Source organism: Schistocerca serialis, chromosome 4 (assembly GCF_023864345.2).
Source record: "Schistocerca serialis cubense isolate TAMUIC-IGC-003099 chromosome 4, iqSchSeri2.2, whole genome shotgun sequence".
Classification (NCBI taxonomy): Eukaryota; Metazoa; Arthropoda; class Insecta; order Orthoptera; family Acrididae; genus Schistocerca; species Schistocerca serialis.
Genome location: NC_064641.1, coordinates 371,928,632 through 371,946,825, shown reverse-complemented (window position 1 = coordinate 371,946,825; position 18,194 = coordinate 371,928,632). Strand labels below are relative to the sequence as shown.

The following is an 18,194-nucleotide window of genomic DNA, read 5'->3' as shown; positions in this document are numbered from 1 at the left end:
TAGAATTTAGTTATAGATTCTATCATAATATTAAATTATGCAATCCATTCCAACAAACCATACTCTTAGGCATTGCCAAACACTAATCAGCCAGAACATTGTGACCACTGAACTACTATCGATATAAACCAGTGCACGCGACAGCAGCGTCACCTGGCGAGGAACGACTGCTAGTCAGATACATGCGCGGTTCATATAGTAACAGTGAGTCTGCTGTCCTTACGTAGAACAGGGAAGGCGCAAGATCTGTCTGTGTTTGTCTGAGGACAAATTTTGATAATCTTGAGCCTCGGCACGAGCTTTTCGGAAATGTCACTACTTGTCGGACGTTCGAGGAGTGGTGTGGTGAGTGTCTTCTACACGTGACCAAACCAAGGAGAAACCGCGTCCAGAAGTCATTGGGTTGGGTGGCCACCCATCATTACAGATGCCGGACGTCGTAAGCTGGACAGACTGTGCAGGCATCGAACTGTGGCGGAACTGACATCAGAATTTAATTCTGGCCACAGTGCATCAAAGACTCCTAGCGATGGGTCTCCGCAGCCGATGACCCATGCATGTGCCAATGTTAACAGCCCGACATGGGCAACTACAAATGAAATGGGCAAGTAACCATCACCACTGGACGTTGACACAGCGGCAGAGCGTGGCATGGTCTGATGAATCTTCATCATGCCGTTGGGAGAGTGCGAATTCGTCGTCTGCCAGGTGAACAGCGCCTTAAAACTTGTACTGCGCCACTGAAACAAGCTTTCGGCGGCTCCATTGTGATCCGAGAAATATTTACGTGGCCATCCATGGGTCGAGTGGAGCTCTTGCAAGGCACTGTGATGGCCAAGGAGTATCGTTCACTGGTTGCAGACCACGTCCACCCCTTCATAGCGCTGATGTCTTCCAACGGCAGTGGCAAATTTCAACAAGATAACGCGCCATGTCACAAGGCCAGGTGTGTGGCGGAGTGGTTCGAGAAACACTGTGGCGAGCGAGTTCCAATCGATGTGCTGCCCCTCTAACCCCCCCCCCCCCACCCCTCCCCTCCTTCCCAACTCACCAGATCTGAACCAGGTCGGACACATCTGGGATGTTACTGGATGTAGCGTCAGGATTCGTCGTTCCCCTCCTCGGAATTTACGGCTATTAGGTACTGTATGTGCTGATGTGGTGAAAACTCCCTCCTTCGAACTACCAAGGCCTCATTGGTTCCATGCCACAACGCATCGCCACTATTATTCGTGCCAAAGGTGGAAATACTGGCTATTAGGTGAGGGATGATTTTAATCTGATCAGTAAATGTAAATTCCTTTCCATTAGAGTTAACGACTGAGAAATAGAGTACAGTGGATGAGACGTTGGAACAACTCTTGAGATAAATAGTACTCAAACTGAAGTCTGACCGTCATATCCCCAAGTGACTTGAGTTGACGTTCAGAAGGATTCCTTAGACAGTTTCAAGAATACTTTCCACCCCTAGAAAGATTCCTTAGACAGTTTCAAGGATACTTTCCACCCCTACTTTTGTCGAAAAGGGAATTCGAAAAGAATCTTGCCAATGGCGGGTGTTAATCGTAAGATTATATTCATCGTTAAAAAGCGAATCAAACCATGAAGTCTAGCCGTGAAAGCCACTCAACAGTCAACCGACCGCTGTGTCGTCCTCAGTAATTCATAATCGGAAGCGATATAGAGTAGTAAGCGGTTATCACGCTGTATGCCCGGCCGCTTTCGACGTTTCGACATTGAGCCACTACCTCTCAATCAGGTAGCTTCTCAACTGGCCTCACCAGGCTGAGTGCAACCCTGTCCACTCCTCATTCACTGTCCGGTCTAGTTCTTCCTTGTTATTCAAGGAAAATTCATTTGAACACTATGAAGCTACGGTATTAACTCCAATTCCTAATCAAGTGAAATCATGACAGTGCAAGAATGAAATGAATATTAACGGACTACATGCACAAAAATCCCGGAGTGTTCTCACTGCAAGAAGAACGTGACTCCACGTACTGTGCAGCGTTGGTTGAGGCACCCTGGAGAGCTCTTCCTTTCGTCGAACGGCAGGAGGCATCCCACCGCCGTTCACAGTATCGCGTTCGATAAGGCTATCGCGCTAGTATCGGCGATACCTCTTCAGTCTGACAGCTATTGCCGGGAACGTTGGCCCCTATCCTGCTTCCCTGCTTGCTATCAGCTTTCGTATCTAATAACCTATTGGAAATACATAACGTTTCTCTGTGCGGCAGAAATGATCCCCGTATAAACGTCATAGAATACAGCATTAACAACTGTGTATTCGCTGATGCACTGTGCGACTGCACTTTTCATTGTACAGTAACTTGGGATGGTAATGAGGCCGACTATGAGACAAGAAAGAATGTTTAAACCATGATCGGGAAAAGATACCGAGAGGCACACAATTAAAGGATGGATTAGGAACCCATACGTTGGAACATCACTCTAGCACTGGTCCACAGATCTAGTAAGTAGCTTCCTTTACAGGAACACTGTATTGTTCCGAAGCCGCTTAAAAAATATCTTTCATTGGACCTCAATAATGGTGGCTTTAAGTGATAGTCATACTTCGGATCTCTTCTAACTGTTATAGTCGAGCGGTGTGGCCGCGTGGTTTGAGGCACCGAGTCACGGACTGCGCGGCCCCTCACACCGGAGGTTCGAGTCCTCCCTCGGGCACGGGTGTGTGTGTTGTTCTTAGCATAAATTAGTTTAAGTAGTGTGCAAGTCTAGGGACGGATGACCTACGCAGTTTGGTCCCTTAGGAATACACACACATTTGAACATTTTCTCACTGTTACCTCTACATACTTAAACAATTGATGTTTTCCACATTTCTTGTAATACGATACCACTGATTTCTTTCTTTTAGTTGTAGGCACGAATCGTTATAGTTATAGACGTTTATCCACATTTAAAGAGGGCTGACTGCCATATGATACTCTACTCTAGACAACAGCATCGTCAACGAACGAAATTGCAGCGCTACGGATCCTATCTAAAAATTCCTCACGTCACATAACATACGGACATTACCACACTGATGTGCAAAACATAATGACGAAAGTCATTAAATAACATAGCTCGATAAAACTTGGACAGAAAGTCGAAACAAGTGCTGTGGTAGAGTTTGTAAGGTAACTGAAATAAATACGCATTGAAATGAACGTAAATGACAATTCCATTCGAAGACAATAATTTCACTGAAGTTAACTCGATTCACAACGGGGCCCTCGACATTACGAAAGGCGGGACATGGTTCTTAATAGGGTGCAGTAAATGGTCTGCAACGTGCTCCCGCGCTCGCCGTAAGTCTGGAAAGTTGTTCTTGTGGTAGGGCTTTCGATACCTCCATCAGCAGGGTTAACAACTGTTAAATGATTATTGGTGCATGTGGGTGTGCTGAAAAACGGGTTCCCAACGCATTCCACACGTGCTCGTTTGGTTCTACGTCTGATGATCGCGCAGGCCAGTCAATTCGCCGAATATGCTCTTGTTACAAGAGGAAGCTGACACGAGTTAATATTACCGAACTGTTAGTGTAGTAAGTCATGGTTGCAAAATACTAACACGGTTTCTTTACAGTAGAGTAGATAACGGCTAGACGCTGACCTTGTGAAATATGTTTGGATTCCGAAGAAATGTAGGAATATGCAAGGCAATACTTACCCTACGACTTATCTTAGAAGATAGGTTAAGGAAAGGTAACCCTACGGTTATAGTATTTCTGGACTTAGAAAAAACTTTTGACAGTGTTGACTGGAAGAATATCTTTTAAATTCTGAAGGCATCAGGAGTAAAACACGAGGAGTGAAATGGTATTTACAAGTGGTACAAGAAACTACAGTTGTAGAGTCGAGGGGCATAAGACGGAAGAAGTGGTTGAGAAGGCAATGAGACCGATCTGTAGCGTATGACAAATGTGATTCAATCTCTACGTTTAGCAAGCAAGGAAACCAAAGACAAATCTGGAGTAAGGAGAAGGCAAAAAACTTAAAGGTTCTCCGATAATTGCAGGGCAGTGAAGAGCAGTTTGTACGGAATGGCATTGTCTTGAAAGGAGGATATAAGAAGAAAATCAACCAAAACAACACAAGGATAATGAAATGAATTCGAAGTAAGTAAGGCGATGCTGAAGGAATTAGATTGTGGAATGAAACATTTAAAGTAGTAGATCAGGTCGGTATTTTGGCAGCAAAATAACTGATGATGGCCGCTGTAAAGGGGTTATAAAACGTAGACTGGCAATGACACAAAGTGCGTTTCTCAAGAAGAGGAATTTATGAACATCGATTATAGACTCAAAGCTTTGAAAGTATTTTGTAAACTTATTTGTTGCAGTGCAGGCAGGTGTGAAGGTGAAACATGCACGATAAACAGTTTAGACCAGAAGAGAACAGAAGCAGTTGAATTGTGGTACTGCAAAAGAATGCTGAATATCAGATGGATAGATCAAGTAATCGATAGCGCACATTTTGAGACCGCAAGAGGTCAGAAATATAGTCTTGGAGGGAAATGTGAGGGGTAAAGTTCGTAGAGGGAGACAAAGAGACGAATACAGTAAGTATTTCGAGAATGATTATCGGTTGCAGTGGTTATTCGGAGCTGAGAGGCTTGCACAGCATAGCGTGGAGAGCTGCATCAAATCAGTCTTCGTAGTGTATACCGCAGCAACATCAACAACAACAAGAGATCCTCAGCAGGCGTAGTTCGATGCAGTCGCGGATTGTCACCTGTAAAAATGAAGTCAGGAGTGAATGCACCTCAGAAAGGAAGAAAATCAGGAAAAAGTACAGTGTCAGAAGAACTTTGACTAGTGAGTGTACAGTGTTAAAAAATTATGAGGTTGATATCCTCATGCAAATTTATCTCACCTCACCCACGGACTACCAAAGCAGTCATGCTCTGCAATTTTCTTGGGAGCATTACGCAACCTCAATACTCGCCACATAAGGCTACGTAATGCATCTAGGCACACTGTGGAATGTGGTGGTATTGGTAGTCCAAGGGTTATAATGTGTGGAGATACAATATTACGTTAGTGTACTGACCTCTACACATTTCAGCAATGTACACTCACCAGTCAACTTTACTGTGGCACTGTACTCCTTCTGTATGTGTTCCTTTTGAGGTGTGCATTCAGACATGACTTCCTTTTTATGGAAGACGTAGCGCTACCATATCGAACTGCGAAACTGCAGGAAGTCTTGTAACGAGACTGGACTGTCCTCCCCGTCCCTCTGACTGAAATTCTGTCGAACAAGTATGTGACTGTTGTGGAGGTGTATTGCAGCCCGTCCTGATGCACGAACGACCATCCATCAGGTGTCAACCGCACTGCTGTAGGAATCGAATGCTCTGGCACAAGAACTCGTTCACATTGTTGGGCGAACACGGGATCACGTTCCAGAGCATGCAGTGCCATCCTAGTTGATCAGACATGCTGTTACGAACCAAGTTTCACCTTCTGTAATATCGAGGGGACCATTATCAACCGCCCTGGATTTAGTGTAATTATTGTCGTGGAATTGATCTGTCAATACTGTTCGTCTCATTGCGAGTTTCTTTCAGTTACCTTCTGTTCTATACTGTATCAGTTCTTTGCGTGTATGGTCGGATTTTCATCGCGCAGTGTTACTTGGCAATGGCAATTTATGTTTAAGCTACTTTTGTCCTCACGTGTTGCACAACATTGGCCGAAGGCCATAGAAAGCGCAAGAGTAATTTTGAATATCTACTCTAGAATATGGAGGATAAGAGAAGCGGCACTGAAAATCGACATTGCTAAATGTGCCGAGATGGACACGGTACTATTGGTGCCCGTATAAGATTTGCATTTCCTAACGGCTGCGTCGAGTGACACAGTCAAGCCAGCCGAAGGGTGAGGTTGTGTTTGGGCGACCTCAGCCAACAGGCTACGCACTGCAGCGGAATCTCTTAGGCTGGGGTGTGGCGTAACGACAACCAACAGGCTGTCGGGCACAGATTTCAGGTGGGCGAAAACACCGATCTCGCCCGTCCATCAATTCGGAAGTGTTGCTGAATTTGGTGAGCCTCTGACACGACTTTATAGTAGTTCTGAAATAGTTACTACCGACTTCGAGGACCCTTTGCACTGTATTTGGTGATCATGCCAAATTTTATTGTATTTAAACGGGCTGTTGCACCTCGTAATTGTTGAACAGAATGGTCCGTTTTCCTAAGGAATATTAAAAAGTATAACCGGCATAGTCAACGAATGTCCTTACACTCATCTGTTGCTTCCCTACACCATAAACTTATTTGGCGCTGTGCGTTACATAACGTTAACATGTCAAATTGAGATACATCGACAGCGTGTCAAACAGTGGCTCTAAGTAGCGGTATACGATCATGGATCTGAATAATAATAGCTATAAGCTATGCATTTTCTGGAATGCTGATTATAAAAGCGGAATACTAACAAAATTTTAGAAAACGTAACGCGAGAAACATTATACAACCAAACGTTATTATTCCAAGATAGAGTACATTCATTAAATACGTAATAGAATGTCATTACGTGTTACAACTTCACTACTATTTGGTTGAGAATCTGAAAATAGTTCTCACTTTATTTATGCTGCGAACCAAAGAGCTATACCATACCAACGTAAATATGTTACAGTAGAGAATATTAATTTATGAATTTTGTACTGCATTCCTTTTTTATTTTACACTAATTTCTTACATGTAAGCTGTACATTTAAACGGCGTCTTTCCTGAGGATACCAGCCATACTCGTTACTCATAAGTGTGAAAATATATGAGCTTATCAAAGCCTTTGCTCGAACCAACTCTTTGTTTGCATTGTTGCATAGCACTGCTCTTGGTATCAGACAGTAATAAACTTGATACAAATTTTGTGAGTGTAGGTTTTGTGCTGCCTTATCTGACTGGCTCTAGCAACATAGTTATAGCTGAAATGTTTCCCGCAGTTTCCAGCCTACATGAATACCAAATTAGTCCGATTCTGCTGGCACATGAGGTTTAAATTCATTTTAAATGTAACTCATACATTGTAAGTATTACTTCCCATATTACTTCGTTTTACCCCACTTCAAAAGAGTTCTAGCATTATTTGAGGAAATATTGACAAAATGTAATAATGACTCGAAATTTATGCGATTACACGCACTAACATTTTTAAACATTAAAGAACGTGTCTCGGATGTCGTAAATAGCGGATGTATGGTGCCATTGTATAGTTAACAATATCCTAATTAATAAGGTGACAAGGATGTAGAAGATCCGACCGTTTAGTAATGTGAAAAACTAATGAAAAAAGTACAATTCCAGTTTTATTTCTTTTGGTAATAGAACTCCGCTTAATATTACGGCACTCCCATTGTGAGCAGTGTTAAATGCTGCGCGACTTCATCTGTCCTTAACGCGTCAGTGAGCAAAGGTGCGGTCTCACAGACCGCTATCGTTTATTGTTATTTTGTTACTGAAGTATAGGGCTTCGGTACGCGGTTACAGCGTTATCTAATTGTTATGTGATTCCATTTGATATTAGTCTCTTTAATTTGACGTAATCTGTACTAATACTTCTTTCGTGCTAGCCGTATCTGAGGCAGCATCAGGGACTCTGCGTTATGGATTCAGTAGCCCAGTCTTCATCTGATGTTCATATCATGGAACCTGACTTTGAAGATATTACTTTAAAATGGTCTGAGGACAGTTTAGGAAGTGATGTTGGATTAGATAGTGACAACTAAATTGAAAGTGAATATAATTCACATTAGGAACAGTGCGAAAGCGAAGATGAATTAGTTTTGCCATTTGTGAAATCCTTGAATGAAACAAGTGATGAAAGTGTTGAAGACAGAATTGTAGGGACTGAATCTTTGGATAAAACTGTGCTAGAAATGTATAATATAATATCGCTGGTTGTCTAAAACTCTTCCAAAGACGGGCAATGGAATTATTTTTCCGCATATTGGACGTAAACGAGATGAATGCGTTTGTCCTTCACAATTTCCACCAAAACCATACTTAGGTGAGCCCTTTAATTTTTAGAAAGCAACTTACAAACTCGTTGGTGACACCAAAGATAAAAAGGAGTCAACAACTATCACACGCCCCGTGATCTTGGTGTATCCATTCACCCTGTTTTGGGTACAGCAGAATCGAGAGTAGAAGTCTCTGTAGAAAGATTAGAAAACGCCTAAAATGCTCCTCTTGTGACCCAAAAAGAGGATAAGGACGTCTCATATATGTCACTGTTGCAATAAGTCAATGTAGCTTGATTTCTCTACAATAATTTCCAGTGAGTGCATAGAAAACTTCTGAGAAGCAATCAAACTGCCTGAAAATCACTGGTGCAAATTTCATTTTAGAAAATGTTTTGTGGAATTTCTTTATGTTTTCATTATTACATGTATAACAAACAATAAAAATATGGCAAAATGTTAATTTTTAGGGTGCAGGGTATTTTAGCTTTCGCAGCATTAACATTATCATGTAATATTTTGATCATTTTGTGCATGTTATGTTTAAATGCGTTTCTTCGTATAAATGAACTTTAAAATTTGACTATCTTTTTAGTCTGATATAAAAGTAGCCCTTTACATTAAATTCTGTACTGTTGCCCTGAACTGATAAATGTAATTATTATGGATATTTAAGTAGAGTGTGACTAAAAATTACGTGGGAACTAAGGATTAAGGCTAGTGATACATTTAACAGTATGTGGTTAAAGTAATACACTGGAGATAAATATGGTTTCTACTGGAGTATTTTGACAAGTTGTAAGGGACACATTCCAGTTACTCTATCAGTGAAATCTAGGTATACGCAGCGGGTAATGTGTCTGCCATCTAAACTAACACTTTAAGTACTTTTTGTTGTACACCAACCACCCACGAAGGATGAATTTTTCGTTGCTATTATCTACCAGCGATGTGGTGCTAAGAAACATGGAAAACAGAACATGAAAAAAAGGCAATCTTTAAGCACTCTACTTACTGTAAATAATCATGTTCGTATAGGCTACACGAAGTGCCTGTGAAATACATGTACGCAGTTTTCAAAATACGCAGATTAAAAAAATGGTTCAAATGGCTCTGAGCACAATGGGACTTAACATCTGAGGCCATCAGTCTCCTAGAACTTAGAACTACTTAAACCTAACTAACCTAAGGACATCACACACATCCATGCCCGAGGCAGGATTCGAACCTGCGACCGTAGCGGTCGCGCGGTTCCAGACTGAAGCGCCTAGAACCGCTCGGCCACACCGGCCGGCACGCAGTTTCAAAAACGTATGTAATACCTGATGTTTTCTTCGTTTCAAGGGAGCTCTTGGTGGCGTTTTAAGGAGTTGTGTTGCCACGGCAATTAAGCGGAAAAGCAGAGTTTCGTAGTCCTTTGTAGACTCCCACTTACATAAAAAGCGCATTCTCAGTCCTGAATTATTACCCTAACAGGTTAAAGTTGTCACTTTTTCTTTTGTCAATATGTATTAGTGAATATATGAATCTCTCGCGGTAGAATCTTAACTGTACTTCCAAAATACACTTCTGGAAATAGAAAAAAGAACACATTGACACCGGTGTGTCAGACCCACCATACTTGCTCCGGACACTGCGAGAGGGCTGTACAAGCAATGATCACACGCACGGCACAGCGGACACACCAGGAACCGCGATGTTGGCCGTAGAACGGCGCTAGCTGCGCAGCATTTGTGCACCGCCGCCATCAGTGTCAGCCAGTTTCCCGTGGCATACGGAGCTCCATTGCAGTCTTTGTCACCGGTAGCATGCCGGGACAGCGTGGACGTGAACCGTATGTGCAGTTGACGGACTTTGAGCGAGGGCGTATAGTGGGCATGCGGGAGGCCGGGAAGACGTGCCGCCGAATTGCTCAACACGTGGGGCGTGAGGTCTCCACAGTACATCGATGTTGTCGCCAGTGGTCGGCGGAAGGTGTACGTGCCCGTCGACCTGGGACCGGACCGCAGCGACGCACGGATGTACGCCAAGACCGTAGGATCCTACGCAGTGCCGTAGGGGACCGCACCGCCACTTCCCAGCAAATTAGGGACACTGTTGCTCCTGGGGTATCGGCGAGGACCATTCGCAACCGTCTCCATGAAGCTGGGCTACGGTCCCGCACACCGTTAGGCCGTCTTCCGCTCACGCCCCAACATCGTGCAGCCCGCCTCCAGTGGTGTCGCGACAGGCCTGAATGGAGGGACGAATGGAGACGTGTCGTCTTCAGCGATGAGAGTCGCTTCTGCCTTGGTGCCAATGATGGTCGTATGCGTGTTTGGCGCCGTGCAGGTGAGCGCCACAATCAGGACTGCATACGACCAAGGCACACAGGGCCAACACCCGGCATCATGGTGTGGGGAGCGATCTCCTACACTGGCCGTACACCACTGGTGATCGTCGAGGGGACACTGAATAGTGCACGGTACATCCGAACCGTCATCGAACCCATCGTTCTACCATTCCTAGACCGGCAAGGGAACTTGCTGTTCCAACAGGACAATGCACGTCCGCATGTAACCCGTGCCACCCAACGTGCTCTAGAAGGTGTAAGTCAACTACCCTGGCCAGCAAGATTTCCGGATCTGTCCCCCATTGAGCATGTTTGGGACTGGATGAAGCGTCGTCTCACGCGGTCTGCACGTCCAGCACGAACGCTGGTCCAACTGAGGCGCCAGGTGGAAATGGCATGGCAAGCCGTTCCACAGGACTACATCCAGCATCTCTACGATCGTCTCCATGGGAGAATAGCAGCTTGCATTGCTGCGAAAGGTGGATATACACTGTACTAGTGCCGACATTGTGCATGCTCTGTTGCCTGTGTCTATGTGCCTGTGGTTCTGTCAGTGTGATCATGTGATGTATCTGACCCCAGGAATGTGTCAATAAAGTTTCCCCTTCCTGGGACAATGAATTCACGGTGTTCTTATTTCAATTTCCAGGAGTGTAGTTACTCTCTTAAAATGTCTCACCTTAGACCACGTCATTCTTACATGTGGGCCTTGTTGTTTGAAATAATTTTCCACGCACCTCTTTGGAACGTTTTGCTATTATTTCCACGAGTGTCTGTGAACATGTAAAATGACATCCAATAGGCAGTAGTCATCAGAGCATCAGCGGCGTCAACCAGCTTACAAATACGTGTCTCACGCTTTAATGCCTTATTTTCCAACTGTGTGATACTTTCATCCATTTCTGGACACATATTGAAAAGGAACTTCTTTCCTCTATTTCCAGTAAGGAATACGCTCCTGTAGTTCGTCGGTTTTGTTAACGTTCACCTTGGATATATCTCATGCTTTACACCACGGGACTGCTGGGTGATGTTAATTTTTTCTGTGATATTCAGCTGATTGGTCTTGATCTTAAATCACGGAAAACGTCGACAAAGTAACTGCCTCTCTGCACTGCTCATTCTAGTGACATGGTTGACGTACTGAGCGGCGCAAATAAGAGACCAATTGCACTTCATATTTTTTAAAGTATTCCAAGTCAGCTACATGTGGGAAAGAAATACCAACAAGTTCTCATAGAACATTTTTATCATCCCTTCTGATCCAGACAACCACTCATATTTGTAGGGGGCTCTTACTCCTACAGCATTTTTATACAAAAAAAAGCTATACACCGAACAAATATTGATGAAGCTGGTCAAAATATTCCTCAGCAATGCTTCATTAGCTCACGTTTTTCATTCCCTTCCCTATCAAATTATATTTAATCTCTTTGGAAGTGGCATAAGATCTCTCATTATTATCAAATAGTGGATGAGTATATTGTGTGTAATTAGCACTCTGTCTTAAGATAATGCATTTCAGTGTTTATGATGTCATATCTCCTGAAACGTGTGTTGTTTTCTTCAGTGGTCTTTGTGGGTACTGCCAGCAGTAGTGAAGAAGTAAAATATTAAAACGACAGTTTTACTACATAAACGGCGAAACGGTAGTAATCGATAAACCGATTTCCTTTTGTCGCTTTTTAGGGGTGAGGTAAGAGAGAGAAAAAATGTAGTATATGTCTGATATAATGATGAACAAAGATTTTGCAAGTAGCTAAGTGCTCTCTTTCTCAAGTACCGGATGCGTGTAGTCTGGGCATTTGAGTGCGGAGAGCGTTACGCTACGCTTGTTTTTCACCCCCCCTCCCCCCCCTCCCGTTCCGCTCCTTTGAGAGGTAGGTGTTCCTTACTTCCACTGTCCTTGTTTCCACATAGCAAGTGATATTTGGCACCAACTTTGGCTAACATGAATTCAGTAGTTTAACACGCTGATGCTACAAATACACCTAAATTCCGTTTCATTACATATGTATATATATATATATATATATATATATATATATATATATATATATATATATATATATATAAAAGGTAAAATAGGTTCAAACCAATATCTCTAACCATTTGCGTATAAAGAATGAAGATATACCTTTCTGGCAGATTAAAGTTGTGTGGAAGAACACAGTATCAGGTTTCACCCCTCACGAGCAATGTTCTAAGTGGTCAGCTTCCCAGTACGGTCCACAAACAGACGTGAAACATGAACGTGACAGTAATTTAACACAATGTTTCCTTAAGTGAAATCGGCACTAGTCCAATAAGCACGAGAAGACTATAGAAGACTCTATAGAGTTTGGAGAAATACAACAGAAAATTTTTTGGAGAATCATTGACGGATTAGCTTCAGAAGAATTTAAATGATTTTTATTGCCTTTCGAAACTACTCACTTTTAACACCAATACGTTTCTGCATTCGATGAAGCCAGTCCTCAAAACAAAGACGTCCGTCTTTCTCATGCGTTTCAGAAAAATGCTTTCGTAATGTTCCTCTGCTTCATCTGATGGCAATAATGTCATACCATCAATATTATCTTTAATTTTTAGAAACAGAAAGAAACCACAAGGTGCTGGATCCGGACTCTATGTTGGAGAGTCCATAGTCCTCACTTTAGGGCGTCCAGCTATTCAGTTTCTAGTTTTGGTGTATGCGACGATGCATTGCCGTGGCGTAATGTTTTTCCTTTCCACAAACGTTTTCAAACAATTGGTGTAAACAATAAACTATATAGCAACCGGCAATAACGTTATGTCGCTCTTCTAAAGCTGTAGCAACAATGTGGCCTATTTTAGAAAAAAAAGAAAGAAAAAACTAGCAACCATCTTCTTCCCAGCACTGGGAATTCGTCCTACGTTTACAGACATAGGCTGTGTTCGAAATGGCTCTGAGCACTATGGGACTTAACATCTGAGGTCATCAGTCCCCTAGACTTAGAATTACTTAAACCTAAGGACGTCACACACATCCATGTCCAAGGCAGGATTCGAACCTGCGACCGTAGCAGCAGCGCGGTTCGGACTGAAGCGCCTAGAACCGCACGGTCATATCGACCGGCGCCCTGTTCGAAATACGACTATACACGATGACGTGTTTATTCACATCCATAACAATAAATCACAGATTCATCACCACTAAAGTTATACGAAACCAAATATGAAGCTCCACCGTGGATTTTTGCTGAATTTTTCTGCACTTTTTGGTTTTTGTATGAGAGTCACTTTGTGTGAAATCCGTTGGCAACTATGTTTTCTTACATCTAACTGTTGACGCAAAATGTTCTGGATTTGACTACTACCAGTGACCAATGTGGACAGAATAAATTCATGATCTATCCGTCATTCATCTTCAAGCATTGCTCGAAAGGTGGCAGTATTTTCTACAGTAGCTGTAATTCTTGGACATCGTTCACGAAATACATCACTAAGAAAAAACCGACCTCTTCTGAATTCCTTGCACCAGTTATAAATTGAAGCCTTAGATAGGACTTATTCGTGAAATACGTTTCCTATCCGATCTTTACATTGCTTAGAACTGAACAATTTAAATTCAGAAAAGATCATAGCTCGGAAAGGTTTTTAGTGAAATTATCTTCTCAGTGCAACCAGAATCTTTAAGTAATGATAACTAACGAAGTATTAGAACCAGGCGAATTAACTACACCGTAACCAACTCGCAAAACACTAGAAAGAAGCTTTAAAATATAAACAACTTTCATTTATCTTCAGAACCAGGGCACTCCAAGAACTTTCAGTCTCATCCTTGTAAGAGAGACTGAATATATAAAAAGGCTGGACATAATAGAAAATATGGCTAAGTATAAGTGAGAACAGCAGTTGAAAAGTGTTGTTTCTCTTTGTATTTATTGCAGTATTTCAATATTCAATTATTCCACAAAGAAAAATAATCAAAATATAAAGAACACTTTGGACATTTTTAACGTATGTGAAGAGAGCTTCCTTTTTTAAATATGTTCGGTTGCCGGATGAGACTGGGTGCATTCAGGAATTCGCCTGTGATGTAAGCATTTTGCAGTCAGCAAGCTTCTGCACCTCAGCCTGAAACAAAGGAAATCCGTAAAACATGTGGATTTTGGATTCACATCGACAATACGTTATTACAGACCGTATATTCATGAAAATGGGTTCATTCACGCAGTTGTGGCTTAAAAGTGAGCCATTACGTTATTGGTTTGTAACGTATCATACGTTAACAAGTAACCGGAAATGTATATTTTATTATGTGAAAATGACACTTTGTGGCTCTGCCTCTGCTAACAAACTGAAATTAGTATTAGGTCTACAACTTTGCCTCGGCCGGTTTGCAATAGACGGCAGTAGCGGCAAGTTGGGTTAAGGTGGTTGGTCATAGGTGCAATACAATAAGCTTAGGCATCTGTAAAACTAACGCCATAAAAATATTAGTCGATTTGTGATTGCATCATAAGGTTATTCTCGATTAAGTACGTCACCTTACGTACCAACTTCTCCCCTTTTAGGGGAAGTTCAAATTTTCTACTTTAACATTACGACATCTGCGGCTGTGGCTCTTAAAATTCTGGGTAAGACAAATGGTGAGGGAAATATCGGTGGAAGAACGTGGAGAGAATGTTTTGAACGCCTTAAGAAAGGTGATTTTGATGTCGAAGACCGGCATGGCGGTGGAAGACAGAACTTTTTCCTAGCTACTAAAACAGCTGAAGACAGTCACAGGACATCATTATCGAAAGCAATAGATGCTTTAGAGCCCATCAATGAAACACAAACGGCGACAATACAGCGATAGACACGTAAAGATAGTTTTGCGGCAGGTCAGTGCTCGATCCCATGTGGCAAAACCCGTCAAAATATTCATGGAAACGTTGAAATGAGAGGTCCTATCCCTCCCACCGTATTCTCCATTCGTTGCTCTCTCTGAGTACCACGTTTTCCGATCAGTGGCATACAGCCTGGCTGACCAGCTCTTCCGATCATATGAACAAGTGCAAAATTGAATCGATTCATGGATCCCCACAAAAGACGCCCAGTTCTTCCGCCACGGGATTCGTATGCCATCCGAAGGATGGAAGAATGTAGTGGCCAGTGCCGGGCAATTCTATGAATCATAATTCTTTTGTAAGGTCTTCCCAATAAAACCCCGAACTTCGAGGAAAAACGGCGGAAGAAAAGTTGTAGACCTAATAGAAAATAGAATGTATAATTTAAACCATTATTTTAGTCAGTTGTCGAATAGTAAAAATGATCATTCTAGAATCAGTGTATTTGCATAAGCAAAACTGGTACACATTATACACAAATAATGATACAGAATCCGTTGAGTATATCTTCTACTGTACGTCGACTAAAGACATAATGATAGGACTACTCTTTCGTATAAACCTTTATGGCCAGTGACTTCTCTGGTAATCTAAATTTAATACTTCACTGTAATGAGTATATTTTTTAATCTTATCCATAAGAAAACGTCACGTATAGAAGAGCTTATTACGTACCAACAGAATATTTGCTCTAAAATTGGTTTTGATGTTAGGTGGAGGACACAATTCCACGAGAAAAGTCCCCAAAGATTCATCACATGCGTGCTACACTTTTAAACGTTAATGTGTAGCCGTAACATGATAATGGATTTGTGTGGATTTCAAATAATGATCTTCTAATACTTCTTGTTAAAAGAAATGAAGACTTCTTGGATTCTTTTATCAGTTAGATTATACGTATGAAGATCATACAACTCCAAATGAAGCGGGATAAATACGATACGTTGAACTAATTATTGTTCTGTGTTTACTTGCGACAATCAGCTACCAGTTCGCTATTCGCGAAAATCGTTTGCATGCGGGCATAAGCATTGTGATTTTCATGTAAATGTAGTCGCACATCAGTAGTTCGTAATTTTTTACTAGTTTTCACTCTGAGAAGACTATCTCTGACAATCAGTTTCATATTTGTAACATATTAAAAGCTAGCATTTAAGAGTTAGTAGTATTAAACTATTACATTATTCAACAGCCTTCAGTTGATATTCATATCATGAGTGCTCTTCCTCGCCTATCCAGGTGAGGAGTTACTATGCAAACTACTCATGAGAGTATAGTTTTCTACAGAACTTACATCGTTTTCTAATTTAGCTTCCTACAATTTCACGATCATGCTTTTTGTTTTCTTTTTAAACAAGTTGTATGATGAATGCGTACTAGGTAGTCAAAACCGAGGCTAAGAAGTACATCAAAAGATACATTGCGTCGATTCACCCTTTTGTAGTTTCTCGTTAGTGAAACTTTAGCTCAAAATTATCGAGGTGTTATTCATGGTGAGAAATGTAGTGTACATTCCTGATACTTTTGTTTATAAGTGTTCGTAATTTTTACTTTTAGTGCCGAGGATCTGACCCTTTGCTGTTACATACAAGAATACGTCTGCTGCTTTAAGAACATCATGAAAGTCTGTCTGATGAACCTCTACTTGGTACATTCTGGTCTTCTACACATACGCTGAAGGTGAAGCTAAAAATGATATTCTCATTCAGTCATCCAAAAATTTTTCTAGGATTTTAACTTATATATTCTCCAATATTTTCTACACATTTCTAGATTTGCTGATTGACAAGCACCAGTCGTGTGACGCCGCATTATGTCACTCCGCACTTACACGAGGCCGTATACTGAGCCTTGCGGGAACACGCCTGGTGCTGCTCGCGGACTGACCTGCGCTGCCCTTAGCATGCTGAGGAGCGCCTCGGGCGAGGAGCTGACGCAGTCGTGGGAGCTGGGGCTGACAAGGGCCCTTTTGCCCCACCACGGCGTGAAGTTGACCTGCGCCCTGCATGCCGCCACAGCCACGAGCACGAAAACCGCTAGCAGGCACACTGTGCGAGTCCTCATCCTGAAAGCAAAGGTCTCATTATCGATACGAACTAGGCGACGGTTTGGAGATACTATCGGCATTTTTTAATATAAAGTAGTTCAATGCTTAGCAGTCTACAGTAAGAGTAAGAATAAAATGTGTTCAGGAAAGAAGTGCAATTCTGGAAATAATTCCATATAATTGACTTGCGATATTATACAACACTTAATCATGTTTTCGCTGCGCAATAACTGATCCATTGCATTTTGGGTGTGCAGTATCATAAACCCTATTTCTTCCCCTAAAACTTCGGTCGTATACATTTCGGCCATATTCAGAATGAGCGGGGAGACTTAAGCTACAGCACTCGCTCTGTCCCTTGAAATCCAATGACCGCGCCACTGCGTGTGGTCACTGATACATACGTGCCAGAGATGATAACAGGCGGAAAAGAAGCACGGACGTAAGGACGATGTCAGTTCATCTTGTTTTTAAGCATGCACCGCCGTGTTAGATGCCCCAGTATATTAGCTGGCTATTGCCTGCATAGAGATTGTTTATGACTCTCTTTGGTTCGTCCGCGCGACAGTTGTTTCAAATACCAATTAAATATTTCAGTGCTTACGATAATGAGTTAGTGTAAGGAAGGCTTTTGCAAACGTTTACGGTCTTAACTGCATATTTGATCCTGTGATACGAAGTAATTTCCCTAATTAAATTAAATTAAATGTGTGAGAAATCTTATGGGACTTGACTGCTAAGGCCATCAGTCCCTAAGCTTACACACTACTTAACCAAAATCATCATAAGGACAAACACACACACCCATGGCCGACAGGGGACTCGAACCTCCGCCGGGACCAGCTGCATAGCCCATTACTGCAGCGCCTAAGACCGCTCAGCTAATCCCGCGCGGCAGTAATTTCCCTCGTAAATGTAACTTCCTCTTTGGTAATACATTTTAAATAAAGAAGAGGAGGAGTATGTGATTTGGAAAG

The 18,194-nt window shown here is 42.1% G+C and overlaps 1 protein-coding gene across 1 annotated transcript; it reads right to left on the bottom strand.

Moving 5' to 3' along the window:
- Positions 1-14,180: 14,180 nt before the first annotated feature.
- LOC126475261 (adipokinetic prohormone type 3-like) lies at positions 14,181-17,234 on the bottom strand. The gene is made up of 2 exons (XM_050102976.1): positions 17,058-17,234; positions 14,181-14,412 (listed from the first exon to the last, which is right to left on the bottom strand). Exons 1-2 carry the CDS (start codon positions 17,232-17,234, stop codon positions 14,356-14,358), a joined length of 234 nt encoding a protein of 77 aa, XP_049958933.1. The 3' UTR covers positions 14,181-14,355.
- Between the last annotated feature and the right edge of the window lie 960 nt (positions 17,235-18,194).